The sequence below is a fragment of the Balaenoptera borealis genome (genome assembly GCF_965194805.1).
Source record: "Balaenoptera borealis genome assembly, chromosome: 12".
Lineage (NCBI taxonomy): Eukaryota > Metazoa > Chordata > Mammalia > Artiodactyla > Balaenopteridae > Balaenoptera > Balaenoptera borealis.
The window spans coordinates 7142709-7159563 of NC_138869.1; the positions used below are offsets into that span (position 1 = coordinate 7142709).

The 16855-nt window shown below is 54.1% G+C and overlaps 1 protein-coding gene and 1 pseudogene across 3 annotated transcripts in view; one reads left to right on the forward strand and one right to left on the reverse strand.

Annotated features, from left to right (window-relative positions):
* LOC309607107 (shieldin complex subunit 3 pseudogene) overlaps nucleotides 1-16855 on the forward strand; it is a 296341-nt pseudogene that overhangs the window by 202244 nt on the left and 77242 nt on the right. The window lies entirely within an intron of this gene.
* The window catches only part of WNT7A (Wnt family member 7A), a 70299-nt gene that overhangs the window by 30691 nt on the left and 22753 nt on the right, over nucleotides 1-16855 (reverse strand). Inside the window, exon 3 of one of the 2 annotated variants that reach the window (XM_082346013.1) lies at nucleotides 16500-16771. In XM_082346013.1, coding sequence (XP_082202139.1) covers nucleotides 16500-16771 — 272 coding nt within the window. The remainder of the gene's footprint in view (nucleotides 1-16499; nucleotides 16772-16855) is intronic. The other variant, XM_082346014.1, reaches the window with a different exon arrangement.

The window sequence follows — 16855 nt, forward strand, 5'->3', positions numbered from 1 at the left end:
AGAGACCATATTTTAGTCATCTGCTGGTCTCTAAAATCTTGTGCCGGACACAAAGTAGATTATGTTATAAATATTTAGTGAATGAGTGAGTGAATGAATGCACACAAGAGAAGAACTATAGCAAGAGTAGAGACTCTGGAGCCAGACTGCCTGGATTCAGATCCTGGCTATTTTTTTAGCTGTGTGACCTTGGTTGAGTTAGTGAACCTCTCTGTGCCTCAGTGTCCTCATTTGTAAAAGTGAGATAATACTACTTACATCATAAGTCAGAAGGAGAAAGACAAATACCGTATGATATCACTTATATGTGGAATCTAAAATACAACACAAATGAACCTATCTACGAAACAGAAACAGACTCACAAACATAGAAAACAGACTTGTGGTTGCCAAGGGGAAGGGGGGGGTGGGGGAGGGAAGGATTGGGAGTTTGGGATTAGCAGATGCAAGCTATTATATATAGGATGGATAAACAACAAGGTCCTACTGTATAGCACAGGGAACTACATTCAATGTCCTGTGATAAACCATGATGGAAAAGAACATGAAATAGAATATATATATATATTTATAACTGAGTCACTTTGCTGTACAGCAGAAATTAACACAACATTGTAAATCAACTATACTTCAAAAAAATTTTTTTTGAAATAGTACTTACTTCACTAGGTTCTTATCAGAATTTTATGAGTTAATATATATGAAGTACTTAGAATAGTGCCTGGAGTAAGATAAGGGGACATAGGAATTTAAAAATAAAATCTCTATTTACTACCGGCCCCCTGGAACAAATACTGAAGACACAGGTGAGAGGAAAGCTTCTGTCTGAGCCTGTACAGTTCCCACAGAAGCCTCCTACAGCACTTCTTCCCCAGCCACGCTGGGATCATTTGGCGACTTACCAATATTATGTCAGGTGGTCATAAGTGCCATGTAGAAAAAGAAAACATGACAGCGGAAAGGAAGTGGTGAGGCAGATGGGGGGCAATTTCAAATAGGGTGGTCAGGAAAGGCCTCCTTAAGAAGGTGATATTTGAGCAAAGACTTGAGGAGGGGAGGGGGGTGGATGTCCGGATGGCAAACGTTCCAGGCAGGGGGAACGGCAAGTGCAAAGGCCCTGAGGTAGGGACACACTCGGTGTGTTTAAGGAACAATGTAGGTGGAATGGAGTGAGTGAAGGGGAAGTAGGAGATGAGGTCAGAGGGTCCCAGGGGTCCAGGTCATGAATAGCCTTGTCGGCCTTTGTGAAGACTTCGGCTTCTCCTCTGATTGAGTTGGGAGCCACTGTGAGGTTATGAGTGGAGAGGAGACGATTTAACTTACATTTGAAGAGGCTGCCGGGGCCAAGGTGGAAGCAGGGAGACGGGTTAGGAGGCTGTTGTGCTGCTCCAGGTGGGAGATGATGGGGGCAGGGGTGCGGGCTGTGAGATGGGGAAGGTCCTGGACAGATGTTTTAGGCAGAGCCAACATGCTGGATGTGGGGTGTGAAAGGAGTCAGGACGAAGCCAAGGTTTTGGGCCCAGACAACCGGGAGGACGGGGCTGCTGTTTCCTGAGCTGGCAGGGGATGGAAGGCAGAAGCATGGCTGTGGGAGAAGGACGAGCAGCGAGGTTTGGAATAGGTGGGTTCTGGGCCAGCAGACATCCAGGAGCGGGGGGCGGGGGGCAGCTGGATGCACGAGGTTTGAGTTTGGAAGGAGGTCTGGGCTGGAGACTGGACTTTACGGACAACTTTGCAGGTCCCGGAGTGTGGCACGGGCTTGGGTGGGCTCTCTCCACAGGGAGCAGCTCAGATACCCCCGAGAGACCCAGATGGACTTCACCTGTCACAAAGTGAGGAGGGCCAATGTGGTATTGCAACAGCTTTGTCCCCAGCGACCCCCTCTTTTCAGTGAAGTGACAAATCTCCATGGATTCCCAGACATCTCCTCCCCAAGTCCTCTTAGCAGGCTACACAAATGGTACATGGGAAACATGGAGCTTTAGAGCTAGAAAGATCCTGAGGAATGGAATATAGGAATTAAAACCTAACTGTGGCTTTAAAATGACTACTGCTGCTACCACCACTAATAATAGTAATAACAATATTCATAACAACAGCTACTGTCTTCCGAGCACTCATCACCCGAGAGTGTGGAACTTGGTACTTCCAGGGCATCATCTCATTCACTCAGCATGATGGCTCTGAGAAGTGCAGGTTATCACGGCCTTTCTGCCACTGAGGGAACCAAGGCTGCGGGAGACTACCCAAGGGCACGCAGCAAACAAATTGCAAAGTCAGGGTTTTTCTGGCCACTTTTCTCAGCCGTGTCATTCCTGCTAGGAGCCCCCGGCCTCCCCCCAACCCAGGACTCTATGCCCCGCAGAGCCACCCACCCTGCAGGCTGAGCGGCGCCCGGCCTGAGCCTCAAGTATGTCGCCTGAAAAACGGGCACAGTTACACCACTTGCTTGGAGGAAAGTTGTGAGGCTTGGCCAAAGAAAAGTGTTAGAAAAGGTTTTGCAAATTATAAAGTGTTTTTACAAACGTTGTTAGAATCATTATTTCAAAATACTACCAATCCTTCCAGGTCTAAACTAGACACACACACACAATTGAGGGCTAAGAAGAGACCCAGAGAGGACGGGCAGAGCGTGGGCTACAGAAGCAGGATGGCTGGGAGGGAATCCTGGCTCGATGTTTTCTACCTGGGCCACCTCAGTAAAACCACTCTACTTCCACTCTCCTCATCTGTAAAATGGGACTAACCAAACCTTCCCTGGGGGATCACTTATGGAGAGCACTAGGAGTGGGGCAGCACATGGTGCATCAGGCCTTGGGAGAGGCGCGCAGAGCAGCTGAGGGCTGGCCTGACCCTGCCCACCCCCAGCCGGCCCTGGGCCTGCCCCCTCCACACGACGTCCTGGGGAGGTCCTGAGATCAGGTGAGCCCTTGATCTACTGCAGCGGGGGCTGCCCTGGGACGCTGCTCAAGTCCCTGCCTGGGCCTCAGCTGCCCATCTGTGAAATGGAGTTCACAAGGACCCCCAAGGTGGTCGGGCCAGTGAAATGGATTCACTCGTGTAGACAGAGCACGGGATTAGTGTCTCGAAGGCACACTGCAGGGTGAAGACTTGAAGAAGGCCCTGTGTCAGGTAAGGGGTCCTTTTTCGGGACATAATAGTGCCTGGATTTCTCCTCAAAGGACACACAAGTGTGCAAGATTAGGGCAAGTGACGCTGCCGCCTGGGTGCCAATTCCTCCGCACCCCCCACCCCGCCCCTGCCTACCCTCCACCACTTAGCTCCCCGTCCCCTGTCTGGGCAGATTTGATAACACCCGAGAGTCCCACTCCCCCTGCAGAGGACAAAGGCGGTAATTGTCCCCGGTGGGTGCCTTTTGACTTGGTCTCACCGCGGTGTAACCGAGCCCCCTCGGCTGCACCTCACCTGGGAGGCCTCCCGGGGCCTCGCCACGCCGCCCCCTCCCATCTCAGCCGGTTTCAAATGTGCCCCCTCTGAAGGGCCAACAGCCATGGTGGGGATTCCTTCCAAGAGAAGTGACACGGCCACTACTGGAGACCCCGCCTTGGGCTGGCAGGGGTCCAGGGAGGTGAAAGGATTGCTCCCCTCGCTGCTGAGACCTTTCCGGGTCCCCTTAGTAGTGACACCAAAGCCTGAGCCCAGCGCCCGCCGCTCCAAGCCGGCCCGTCCACTGGACCTTCCTGCAGCAAGTCACGAGCAACGTGCCTACCTAGCACCGGACATGTGGACTGAGGGGTTGAACGCTCAATCTTATTCATTTGTGACTAATTTACATTTAAATAGCCACACGTGGCCTGTGGCCACCATACAGGACAGCAGAGCTGCAAGCACTTTAAATGCATTTAATCTTTTAACCCTCACAATACTCTACAAAGCCATCACTGTCCCTGTTTTACAGATGGAGAAACTGTGGCACAGAGAGGCAAGTGAACATGCCCAAGGCCACATAGCTGAGAAGCAGGGAAGCCGGGGATGGTCTCTGGAGGCCACCTCCCACACCGGGACAAGCCATCCTCAGTCCATCCCCATCCGCTGCACAGCCGTGCCCAGGAAGGCAGAGGACAGGCACTCCCAACCCCCAGGGCTGCCAATCCTCTAAGTCCCCTTCTGGATGCCGGCCTTGCACTCACGTCACGCCACGTCGCTGAGAGCACCCACTGGGTGCCAGGCTCCAGGCTGGGCTCTGGGAGATGGCGAGGTGTCTCTCACGCCTGCCCGGAAGGATGAGAGGATCCCGCAGGGGGACAGGATGTGGGTCCCCCACTGCCTTCCCTAGGCTGGGCCAGCCCAGAAACCCCGTGACAGCAGGAGGTGTGCCGGGTCTCTGCACAGGTGTGGGCACTCCTGGGCACCCCCCATGGCGGTCCAGGCCCCCTCTCCTGCTGGGGAGGAACAACGCGCAGAATCTTCTTCTCCACGTGGCCAAGCTCCCTCCTGGCCTGGAAGAGTCCTCTCTCAGCCAGACGACAGCGGCCCAAGGACTGACCCAGGGCCGCAGTGACCAGGAGGGGGGAGCACAAACAGTGCCAGAATAATCTACAGTCCCCAAACCCCCAGACACTGGGGCCTTTTGGGGGCTGGGGACCCCAGAGTCTCCAAGTTGCCCCAAACAGGGGATTGGAGAATCTTAGGACAACATTTTGGAATGGCAGGATGTGAGAACTGGGTCTGGGGATAAACATATCTGAGTCCAAGAAGCCCCAGGGCTGGTGAAACAGTTCAGAGGTTAAGAACTGGGTCTGGAGCCAGACTACTTGGATTCAGACCCTAGGGCAGCACCTGCCAGCTGTGTGGCCTTGGGCAAATTTCTTTACCTCTCTGGGCCTCCATTTTCCCATTTGTAAAATGGAGAGAACAACTGAGAACGTCAACCTCACAGGACTCGTGGAGGTGAAGTCAGCATGTACCCCATCGTCTACATTCTCCCAGCAAACAGGCACCTGCCCTCCGGCCTATCCCATTTTCTCATCAGAGCTGCAACCTGCATCTTCCCACACTCCTCTACTCCGTGGTCCTGGTCCTGCCTGCCGCCTTCCCACCGCCCCCGCCCCCAGCCCTTCACTGACTGCAGGACAGTGACAGCCCCCCGAGGTGGCCCACTCCGGGCTGAGCTCCCGAGCCCCTCCCAGGCTGGTGTGTCCAGCCGCCTCCTCTGGGCCTGCCCCGGGCCGCTCACGCCCACCCAGACTGGGGTGGGGAGGGGGTCTCAGGAGCCCGGAGCGAAGTGGGGTGCTGAGGACCAGGCCTCACGGAGCTGGGGGCCCACAGACATTTCCCTTCTCTGTGGGAAGGGCCGCTCCTGCCCCGCCCCTGCTCCCCACCCCCGTCCCCCCCATCTCATCCCCTCCCTTCCCCGGCACCATCCACTGCTATCACTGCAGCTTCACCCACCGGACCTGGCTGGGCCCTGCCCTCGCTGTGTCATCGGAGAAAACTGGAAAAAAACCCTCAGGCCTCGTGGGCGTCCTCCACCCGGGACCGAGTTGGTTCCCCTCCAGCCCCTCCTCAGTGGCTTCCGCTCCGGACCTGTCTGACTCTTTCCTCCGGGCCTGCACATCCCGGCCTGGTCATCCCAGTGGGCATTCCCCAGTGGACATGTCAGCCCCGCCCAGCCCCGCTTGCCCCGGCCAGTCATGGGGGGAGGAGGGGGCAGGAGGAGCTGGGAGCCGGGCCCTGGGTGTGAATCCTGCTCCGCCCCCCCTTGCTGTGTGTGGCCTTGGCAGGGCCCCCGTGGTGGTGTCAGTCTCTCATCTATTAAATGGGCCCAAGGAAGGGAGTCTGGTTCTGAAACGATTTTTCTCAGTACTCTCTGGAGACCAGCCTCCTCCACGGGGCAGCAGGGGCTGGGTGGGGTTGCCAGGCTGAGAACATAAACAGACAAAACGATAACCCTGACCTAATATATGCACCTTATATAAAAGTTAATTCAAAATGGATCATGGAACCTTGAAGACATTATGCTCAGTGAAATAAACCAGCCACAAAAGGACAGACATTGTAAGATCCTACTCATATGAGGCCCCTAGAGCAGTCAGATTCATAGACACAGAAAGTGGACGGTGGGTGCCAGGGCCTGGGGAGGGGGGAGGAGAGTTAGTGGTTAATGGCGACAGAGTTTCAGTTTGGGAAGATGAAAAGTTCCGGGGATGGATGGTGGTGACGGTTGCACAACAGTGTGAATATACTTAATGCCACTGAACCAGACACTTAAAAATGGTTGGAATGGTAAGTTTTATGTTATGGGTATTTTACTATAATAAAAAATAAAGGGCTTCCCTGGTGGCGCAGTGGTTGAGAATCTGCCTGCCGATGCAGGGGACACGGGTTCGAGCCCTGGTCTGGGAAGATCCCACATGCCGCGGAGCAACTGGGCCCGTGAGCCACAATTACTGAGCCTGCGCGTCTGGAGCCTGTGCCCCGCAACGGGAGGGGCTGCGATAGTGAAAGGCCCGCGCACCGCGATGAAGAGTGGCCCCCGCTTGCCGCAACTAGAGAAAGCCCTCGCACAGAAACGAAGACCCAACACAGCCATAAATAAAATAAATAAATTAATTAAAAAAAAAATATGGCAGAGATTTAAAAAAATAAAAAATAAAAAAATAAATAAAAAAAAAATAAATAAATACATTTAAAAAATCAATTTTCAGGGGCTTCCCTGGTGGTCCAGTGGTTAGGACTCTGCACTTCCACTGCAAGGGGCATGGGTTTGATCCCTGGTCAGGAAAGTTCTGCATGCTATGAGGTGCGGCCAAAGAAAAAAAGAAAAAAAAAAAAAATCAAATTTGCAAACTAAAAAAATCAATTTAAAAAAGAAACAAACCTTAGTTGATTTAAAATTAATTAATTTTAAAAAACAAAAGACAGACTTAAATGTAAAATGTAAAACTACAAAGCTTTTAGAAAAAAACACAGGGCAAAATCTTCAGGACCTAGGGCTCAGCAAACAGTTCTTAGCACAAAAGCACTATCTGTAAAAGGAAGAACTGATAAATTGGACCTTATCAAAGTTAAAAACTTTTGCTCTGCAAAAGAGCCTATGAAGAGGAGGAAAAGACAAGTTATAAATTGGGAGGAAAAAACTGCAAACCATGTGTCTGACAGAAGACTAGGATCCAGAACATACAAAGAAGTCTCAAAACTCAACAGTAAAAACCTAATCTAATTAGAAAATGGGCATAAGACACAAACAGACATTCCACTGAAGAGGATGTACAGACGGCAAATACGCACGTGGAAGGACGGTCCACATCACTAGCTGTTAGGGAAACAGTCATTAAAACCACAGTGAGATATTGCACTCACCTCTCAGAACGGCAAAACCAAAAAACAGTGACGACCGTCAACGCTGGAGGGGATGCAGCAAAACAGGAGCCCTTGCACATTGCTGGTGGTAACGTAAGATGGTTCAGCCACTCTGGAAAAGTTTAGCCCTGTCTTACAAAGCTAAACATACAACTACCATACGAGCCAGCAGTTACACTCTTGGGCATCTACCCCAGAGAAATGGAACCCTGCGTTCACACCAAAACCTGTCCACAAATGTTCACAGCAGCCTATTTGTCATAGCCCCAAACTGGAAACAACCCAGGCGGCCTTTAACAGATGAACGGTTCCATACTGTGAAACACCACTCGGCAATAAAAAGGAACAAACTACTCATAAATGCAACAAGTTGAATGAATCTTGAGGGGCTTATGCTGAGTGAAAAAAGCCAATCCCAACAGATTACACACTGTACCATTCCATTTATATAACAATCTTGAAATGATAAAACTGTAGAAATGGAGAACAGATTAGTGGCTGCCAGGGATTAGGAGGGGATAAAGGAGGGAGGGAAGTAGATCTGGCTCCAAAAGGGTAGCACAGGAATCCTCATGGTGGAATGTTCTGTGTCGTGACTATACTGATATCAATACCCGGTTGGGATACCATATAATTTTACGAGCTGTTGGGGAAAACCGGGCAAAGGGCACATAGGATCTTTCTGAATTCTTGCAACTGCACATGAGTTGACAATATCTCAACATAAAAATTTGAATTTAAAAATGCAAGAAACCCATTTACGTTTTAATTTGAGATAAATAATAAAGTTTTGCTATAAGTATGTTCCACACAATATTTGGGACATACTTGTACTAAAAAATATTTGTTATCTCAAATTTAACTGGGAGTCCTGTTTTTTATCTGGCAACCCTACTCCTGGGAAATTCCCCCAGGTAAGAGGAGACACCTGTCATGTCATTCATTCACTTCAACAAATATTTCTTGAACACTTACTATGTGCCAGGCACTGCTCTAGGCACAGGGGATACAGCTGTAAACTCAGGCCACCCCTACCCTCGTGGTGCTGACATTGTAGTGGGAGGAGAGAGGGAATAAAGATGTAAAGAACTGTGCAAATAAAATCATTTCATATGGTGGTAAGTGTTACAGAGAAAATAAAGCAAGACAGTGTACAGACAGAGCCGAGGTAGAGAAAGGGGAGGAAGGTCAGAAAGTCAGAGAGGGCTTCCCCGGGAGGGCGACATCTGAGCAGAGACTTGAAGGAACAGCAGGAACTAGTTATGCAAACATCTGAGGGAAGGGCCTTCCAGGCAGGGGAAACAGCATGTGCAAAGGCCCTGAGGCAGGAACAAGCTTGGCGGACTCCAGGAGCGTGTGGCTGGAGACATGGTTGGCGTCCAGTGGTCCTAAGAACCCTGTATTCCCCACCCCCACATGTCAGAACTAGAAGACCCTTCTGAGACATGAGGTCCCACCATGGCAGAAACTGAGGCCCTGGAGGGCCGGGATCTGCCCAAGGCCACCCCTGGTCCAAGTGCCTCAAGTTCCAGCTGGAAGCCTTTGCATCTGGGAAGGGAAGAACCCACATCTGCACCAGATCTGGAGCAGGAAGGGAGGGCACGGAGGCCTGCGGAGGCCTCCTCACAGCCCGGCCTGGTCAGCTGGCTTCAGGCCAGGCAGGGCCTGGCTCCTTGGGCCCTCAACGTGCCACCACTGACCATTCTATCCGGTCAAATATGCAAGTGGCCCTCGGGACAGCAGAGGAGAGCATAGCTGAGCAAGCCTTATCGGGGCCCCGCCCCAGCTGCCAGAGGCCAGGTCCCTGGTGTCCCCTGACTCACAGGTCTGCCTGCAGCCAGGGCAGGGTGGGAATCCAGCTCCCAGGAGCACCCAGACCAGACAGGGCAGGGCAGGAAGGGACAAGACCAGCACCCTCCGCGCGCAGAGGCTGGGCAGGGACTGGGAGGTGACTCTCGTTTGGGTGGAATTCCATCCCCCTGAGCTCACCTCCCTTGGAGCACATTCCAGCAGGGGCCAGCCCCGTCCCAGCTGGGCCCCCATCCCCAGGGCTGCCTCTCTTGGGCTCAGTCACCACGCTCCCAGAAAGGGGTTGTGGAGGCCCCCTCCCTCCCTGGGGCCCCCAGAGCTCCCAGCACACTTTGCCCTCAGTGGCCGGCAAGGCCTCGATGGCACCCCCGGCCCGGTGCAGTACCATCACCGAGGCGCAGAGAGCCCGGACCCCCCCGGCCCCGCAGCCCAGCTTCCAGAGCCAGGATGCAGCAGAAGCTGGCTCTGAGCTCAGTGCTCGGGGATGCATCCACAGGGACCCACCTCCCTGTCTGCTCTTCTGTGTCCCATAGCCCTCCTGCCCCAGTGCCCATTTCCTCAGGGCTGTGCCCGGCTCTGGGCTTTCCCACTACAATCTTCCTGCTGGCCAATCCTGCCAAATGCCAGGGCTTCAGCAACTGCCTCGCGTTGGTGGCTGCCAGGAAGTGGCTCCAACCAAGACCTCTCTCCAGGCACCAGTGGCCCCTGGGCATCCCCATCTGATGCCCACAGGCTCTCCCACTCACATGCCCAAAAGCACCCTAGTAATCATCTCCCCTCAAGTCCAGTCTCCGCACGCCCCAGTGCCTGACCCCAGTGAGGAAGAGCGCCCACCCATCCACCCCAAGTGCAACCCAAGGTGGGTCCTGCCTATTCTGCTCCAAAACAGCTGTCCCTCCTGCCTACCCGTGGTCCCTGCTGGGTTGGGGCACCAGCTGCCACCCTGCCCCCTTCACTCTGTTCTCCGCTTTGTCCCAGAGAGGGCCAGAAACCTGAACACGGCACTCCTCCTGCAAAGTCTCCTCAGGAACTTCCAGCCTAAGGGGGAAGCCTGCTCCTGGACCCGGCAGGCAAGGCCCTGCACTTGACCCCAGCCGCCTCTGCAGTCTCATCACCCATCAGCCCCTCTCCCCAGATACACGCAGTCCGCCCCCACCTGACCATGCTTTTTCAGGACTTCATGCTTTTATAGATGCTGTCACTTCTCCCTGAACTGCCCTCCCACCCATCAGCCCCTCTCCCCAGATACACGCAGTCCGCCCCCACCTGACCATGCTTTTTCAGGACTTCATGCTTTTATAGATGCTGTCACTTCTCCCTGAACTGCCCTCCCTCCCACCTGCCTTGTCCACCTGGAGGACTCCTACTTATCCTTCAAAGCCCTAATAAAGGGTCTCTTCTTCTTGCCCCAAAAGTGTCCAGACTCCTCCGAGAGGAAACTGTTCCCCCCTCTGAGCTCTTATGCACCTTCTGTGTTGCATTTCTCCTGTGGTGTTTAGCCCTGAATCATCATTTTTGCTCCTCTTAACCGCCTCTGTCACCAGACAGAGCACCTTGAGGGCAAGAAGTGCGGTGAGTTCATATCCTCACTGCCCCAAAGGTGGTAAAGAAAAGATTCAAAGCCACAAAGATTCCGCCATCCAAAGATTTCAACCCGGGGCTTCCTTGGTGGCGCAGAGGTTAAGAATCCACCTGCCAATGCAGGGGACACGGGTTCGAGCCCTGGTCCGGGAAGATCCCACATCCCACGGAGCAACTAAGCCCGTGCGCCACAACTACTGAGCCTGCACTCTAGAGCCTGCGAGCCACAACTACTGAGCCCGTGTGCTGCAACTACTGAAGCCCACGCACCTAGAGCCCATGCTCCGCAACAAGAGAAGCCACCGCAATGAGAAGCCCGTGCACCGTAACAAAGAGTAGCCCCCTCTGGCCGCAACTAGAGAAAGCCCGCGCGCAGCAACCAAGACCCAACGCAGCCAAAAATAAATAAAATTTTTTAAAAAACCAAAGATTTCAAACAGCAATTTAAAGTTTTCTTATTGGCTCCTTCGGACTACCACCCACTATGAGCTATACCTTCAACCATTAATAAGAAATACAATTCAAAGTTAGTCCAGTGCAAATTTCTTGTGAATCATTTTTTGTTTGCTTTTTAAATTGCAGTGTAATTACTCAAGTTAATCTTTAAAAAATGACTTCATTAAAATGTAGCTATACTTTAAAAAAAACCAAAGATTTCAACCTACCGCTTCTGACGCCTCTCTCCCTCCCAACCAAAGATCCTGATTCCAAGCCCCCTGTGTGAGGGTGTAAACCTAACATTCTACAGTCCCAACCTGAACCGTCTGTGATTTCAATGTCAAAATACTATGGCCCTAAAATTCCAATAGAGAGAGACTCTGATTCAAAAATCACGTCCCCAAAGGACCTGTTGGCTTCCCCCATTCTTGTCTTCTACCGTGACCCCTCTGATTCAACCCTGCAGACCACACAATTGCACAAGACAGTGGGGGGGGCAGGGCACAGACACCCCCAGCCCTGCGTCCACATCTGCAGATGAAACCCTGGCTCTGCCTGGGCTGGACCCAAACCGGAGACCTGTGAGGGCAGGTGCCCCCCGCGGCATTATTCCTCTTGATCTGCCAGCTGAGTCGGGGGCACCCTGCCACCTCAAGGGCCGCCCGGAGGACAAGCCCTGAGTCTCCGCTCACTCAGCCAGCCACCACCTCAGCTCTGGGACACACACCCCTTCCCCCCCCCCCTTTTCTCTCACACCAGCTGCCAACAAGCCCCAGAGCCTGTGGTCAGGTTGAGTCTTGTCTTCTCACAGCAGGAGGAGGGAGCCCGTGATAAACACATCTGTGATCCTTCCCAAGACGCTCAGCCAGGAGCGGCTGCAGGCTGGCCCCTCTCCTCCTGCCGGTTCCAGCTCCACTGTGCATGGGGCCCACGGAAGCCTGTTGTGGGCAGAGTTTCTGGAACGGGGTCCCGTGCCTTTGAATAAATGGCAGGCTGCAGGATCCTGGGGGGTCTCCAGTGTGTACCCTCACCTGGCCCTGATTGGCACCTGGGATCCAGAACAAATCGAGGATCATAGTGCCATTTGACAGATGAGGAAACTGAGGCCCCCAGAAGGGATGGAACCCAGAGCTGATACACACTGAGCCTTACCTTCCCCAGGCTAGATGGCTGCCCTGCTCGTGGCCGCTCGGATCTGTGTCTGGGCCCTTGGGGTGCCCCATGGCTGGGAGTGAGGGGCTAGGCTGGGAGACCACCTTCCTGCTGTGCCCTGGCCGAGGGGTGTGGCCACTGCCCTGCGTAGCTGAGGGCCAGTCCGGATCCTTTCTGGGCCTCTGTTTGCCCCCCCCAAACCACAAAGGGGCTCGACTGGTGGTTAATCAGGCCTTTCCTGTGTACACTGGGGAGTCCCAGATTCTACCTCTCGGCTCTGGAAAACATATAGTGCCTGGCCGAACTGCCCTTCCAGGAGGTGACCCTCAAGCGTCCTCCTGAACCAGAGCGGAGCTAGGCAGCAGGGGATGGTGGGAATGCAGGGGGCACCCTGAGCTGGGAAAACCATTCCTGCTCAGAAGTGTCAAGTGAGGCCCAACCCGTGCACCCCACCAATGATGCCCACACCCCGTTCCTGACCCCGCCCAAGGCCTCACTCTGCTGACCTGGAGTCAGTCTCTGTGACTTCTGACCCCCTGCTCCAGCACCATCAGTGGCTCCCCAGTGACCACAGGGGACTCAACCATTCACTCCGTACGTACATAGAGCGCCTCTGTACACCAGGCCCTGGGGTGCAGCTGTGAATGTGATGCACGAGGTCTCTGTCCTTATCAAGCTTATGATCTGGGGAGGGGAGAAGGCCTCGGAACAAGGCACTGCCCGGGGAAAGGCTAGGAAGGGGTTGAGAGGGAAGCCTCTCTGCAGAGGGGATATCGGAGCTGGAACTCAAGCAGTAAGGACAGGGCAGCCCTGAGGGGAGAACCCACGGCTCTCACTCCCTGGCCTGGAAGGTGACCTTGCAGCCCTCTGGCTGCAGCTACCCCTTCAGGGACTCACAGACCAGCCAGTCTGGGCCCCTGAACTGGCCCCAAGCCCCTCCTCTGGGCCTTTGGCCACTACCTGGGTTGCCTCCACCTCTCTTCTCTGCCGAGCCAAACCTCACTCATTTTCTGGGGCCCACCTACTCCAAGAAGGCCCCTGGGGTTGACCTTACAACGTATGACGGTCCCATCATCTGCATCACCCGAGATCTGCCCTGAACAGCAAGCACAGCCCTCATGCCTGCTGGAGCTGGTGGCTCAGGAAACCCTCTCCCATGTGGAGAGAAGGGAACCCTCCTACACTGTTGGTGGGAATGTAAATCGGTGCAGCCACTATGGAGAACAGTATGGAGATTCCTTAAAAAAAAAAAAAAAAAAAAAAAAGAACTACCAGGGCTTCCTTGGTGGCGCAGTTGTTGAGGATCTGCCTGCCAATGCAGGGGACACAGGTCCGAGCCCTGGCCCGGGAAGATCCCACATGCCGCGGAGCAACGAAGCCCGTGCGCCGCAACTACTGAGCCTGCGCTCTAGAGCCCGCAAGCCACAACTACTGAGCCTGAGGGCCACAACTACTGAAGCCCACATACCTAGAGCCATGTTCCACAACAAGAGAAGCCACCACAATGAGAAGCCCGCGCACCGCAATGAAGAGTAGCCCCCGCTCACCGCAACTACAGAAAGCCTGCACACAGCAATGAAGACCCAACACAGCCAAAAATAAAATTAAATAAATAAATAAATAGAACTACCATATGACCCAGCAATGCCCCTCCTGGGCATATACCCGGAGAAAACCATAATTCAAAAAGACACATGCACCCCAATGTTCACTGCAGCACTATTTACAATAGCCAGGACATGGAAGCAACCTAAATGTCCATGAACAGAAGAATGGATAAAGAAGATGCAGTACATATATACAATGGAATACTACTCAGCCATAAAAAGGAATGAAATTGGGTCATCTGCAGAGACGTGGATGGACCTAGAGACCGTCATACAGAGTGAAGTAAGTCAGAAAAACAAATACCGTATAATATCGCTTATATGTGGAATCTAGAAAAATGGTACAGATGAACTTATTCGCAAAGCGGAAATAGACACACAGATGTAGAGAACAAATGTATGGAGACCAAGGGCGGAAGGGAGGTGGGATGAACTGGGAGATTGGGATTGACATATATACACTACTATGTATAAAATACATAACTAATGAGAACCTGCTGTATAGCACAGGGAACTCTACTCAGTGCTCTGAGGTGACCTAAATGGGAAGGAAATCCAAAAAAGAAACCCTCTCCCGCCTGATGTGTGTGGGACCTTCCTTCCCCCAGCTAAGCGCTCTCTCCCTTCATTCTCACTGTGGCCGGACCAGGTAGCCACACAGGAGGAAACAGGGGGAGAGGGAAGCCACTTGCCCCTCTCCTGTCCACTCCCAGGGATGGGAGCTTCAAGGGCAGGAGGGACCCCATGACCTATGACCTCAGCCCTAGGAAGTGATCTGAGCGTAGAAATCGGGAGGAATGAAGAGCTGAGAACCCTGGAGGAATGTGCCGCCCTGAGCAGGAGCTCCCGGCGCAGGGCAGGGCCTTGCAATCTACCCCGGCCATCATCCTAGGACAGACCAGGTGAGCAGCCTGCTGCATGACTCACCGTGGCCGCCTGGGAGGCTCTGACACACCGGATGTGGCCGGAGACTGCAGAGGAGGGAGGGAGGGAGGGAATCCCAAGGCAGGAGGAAGGGCTGCTCGTGCCTCCCATTCGTCTGTACACGGGTGGGCAAGCCACCCCCCAACACTGCTTACCAGACAGCTCCCTCCCTCGGTCTGGGGTCACACCCACCCCGTGCTGAGGACCAGCTGTGTGCCAGCCCTGGGGAAGGGCTCTCCTGCCTTCTCCCCACGAGGACACTCCTGCCAGCTCTGCTTCCTTCCCGGGGAGAAGCGAGCGACAGAGCTCGGATCTGAACCCAGGCAGCCCACCGCCAGCCCGCACTGTGCAAAGGACACCAACCCGAGAGCCAGGCGCCAGGCTTCACATCCTGGCTTTGCTCCCGATTAGCACGTGACAATCCCTCTGTGCCTCAATCTCTTCACCTGCAAGATGGGATAACGATGTTACCGTTCACAGGGACGCCGTGAGGACGGAGCGAGAAGACTGCTGGCCCACGGACATGTTCTAGCAAACCCAGGTCAGCTGGCACCGAAACGGGCAGCTCGAGGCCCACCCTTAGCCAGCATGTGTGTGTTTGAGCTCCTATAGTAATCGTCTTTCTTTTTCCCTTTTTCTTCATTTTTTAAGAGTCACTGGTGACTACCAGTTTTAAATGCCAACGCCTAAAAAAATGAAGTGCTTGTGCATGAAAATCTGGGTCTAAAACCAGAGGATGAGGCCACCCTGGGCCGGCTTTCCCGCACAGCCTCCACGGGCTGGAGCCAAGCCAGGGGCCCCACGGACGGGGTCTGTGTTCCTTGGTTCCTACAGCCCTGGGCACGGTTTCCCCCATTCTCGTCACTGCTGCTCCTGCCTGGCCCCCCCAGTGGTGCCCACACACACCCTGTCACTGCAGCGGTCCGGCCTCCACCCCGGTGGCATGGAGCCCTCCCTCCCTGTCTGGCCTGGCCCATCAGAGCCCCTCCTTGCCCAGTACCTCCGGGGCCTGCGGGTCCTCACACAGGCAGGACCCACCCTCCTGTGACAGCCCCACCCCATAGGCCCTCACTGTACTCTGCCGGCAAACCCTCCTGCTCCCTTGCCTCACGGGATGGGGTGTCCATCCCCTTTGTAAGCCAGCCACCTCCATTAGAAGCATCCTGCGACAGCCTGGACTCTCTTCTAAGGTGAGCCCAGAATCTAGGAGGATCTGAGGAGGCGGTGAAGAGGGAATGGTCACCTCCATTATTTTGAGCTCCAGATCTTGGTTAAGGCGACCAAGGATACACCACCAACCCTGGCATCTGCCCCACAGCAGTGACTCCTACTGAACTCACCTCAACTCCTCCCCACAATCAGAGTTTTGTACAGCTGATTTTGTGGGCCCGAGGATGAGAGTTCACATCCGTCCCTCTTTCCATCTTGCTGAGTTACATCCAATGTTTAAACAGAGATTCGATTATTCAACCTCGTCGGTAACTGACAAGCGTCATGCCACACAGAGAGCCTGACCAGCAGCAAATCGACCACAGATGCAAGCAGAACGAGGCTACAGGCAGAGCCCTGTGGCCCATCGCCAGAGACCCAACACCAGTCGTTATGAATAAGCCATTTTGCAGCATCTCCGCAAGAGCCGCCCGGCTCCCCTCCCTGGCTGCCTACCTTTCGGCCCGCCTCGTTATTGTGTAAGTTCATGAGAGTCCGGGCATTCTGCTTGATCTCCCGGGCATCCACAAAGACCTTGGCGAAGCCGATGCCGTAGCGGATGTCGGCAGAGCAGCCACCCCACTTCCAGCCCTCGTCCCGGTGGTACTGGCCTTGCTTCTCCTTGTCGCAGCCGCAGTCGCTCAGGTTGCCCTGGGTGCAGGCAGCAGTGATGGCGTGGGCCACGCCGGCTGCGATGATGGCGTAGGTGAAGGCGGCCTCCCGGCTCCCTGCGGGGACAAGAGTGGAAAGGCTGGGCTCAGGTCCAGGGCGTCCTGGGATGGGAAGGGAGGCTGAGCTCACTGTTGGGGCTC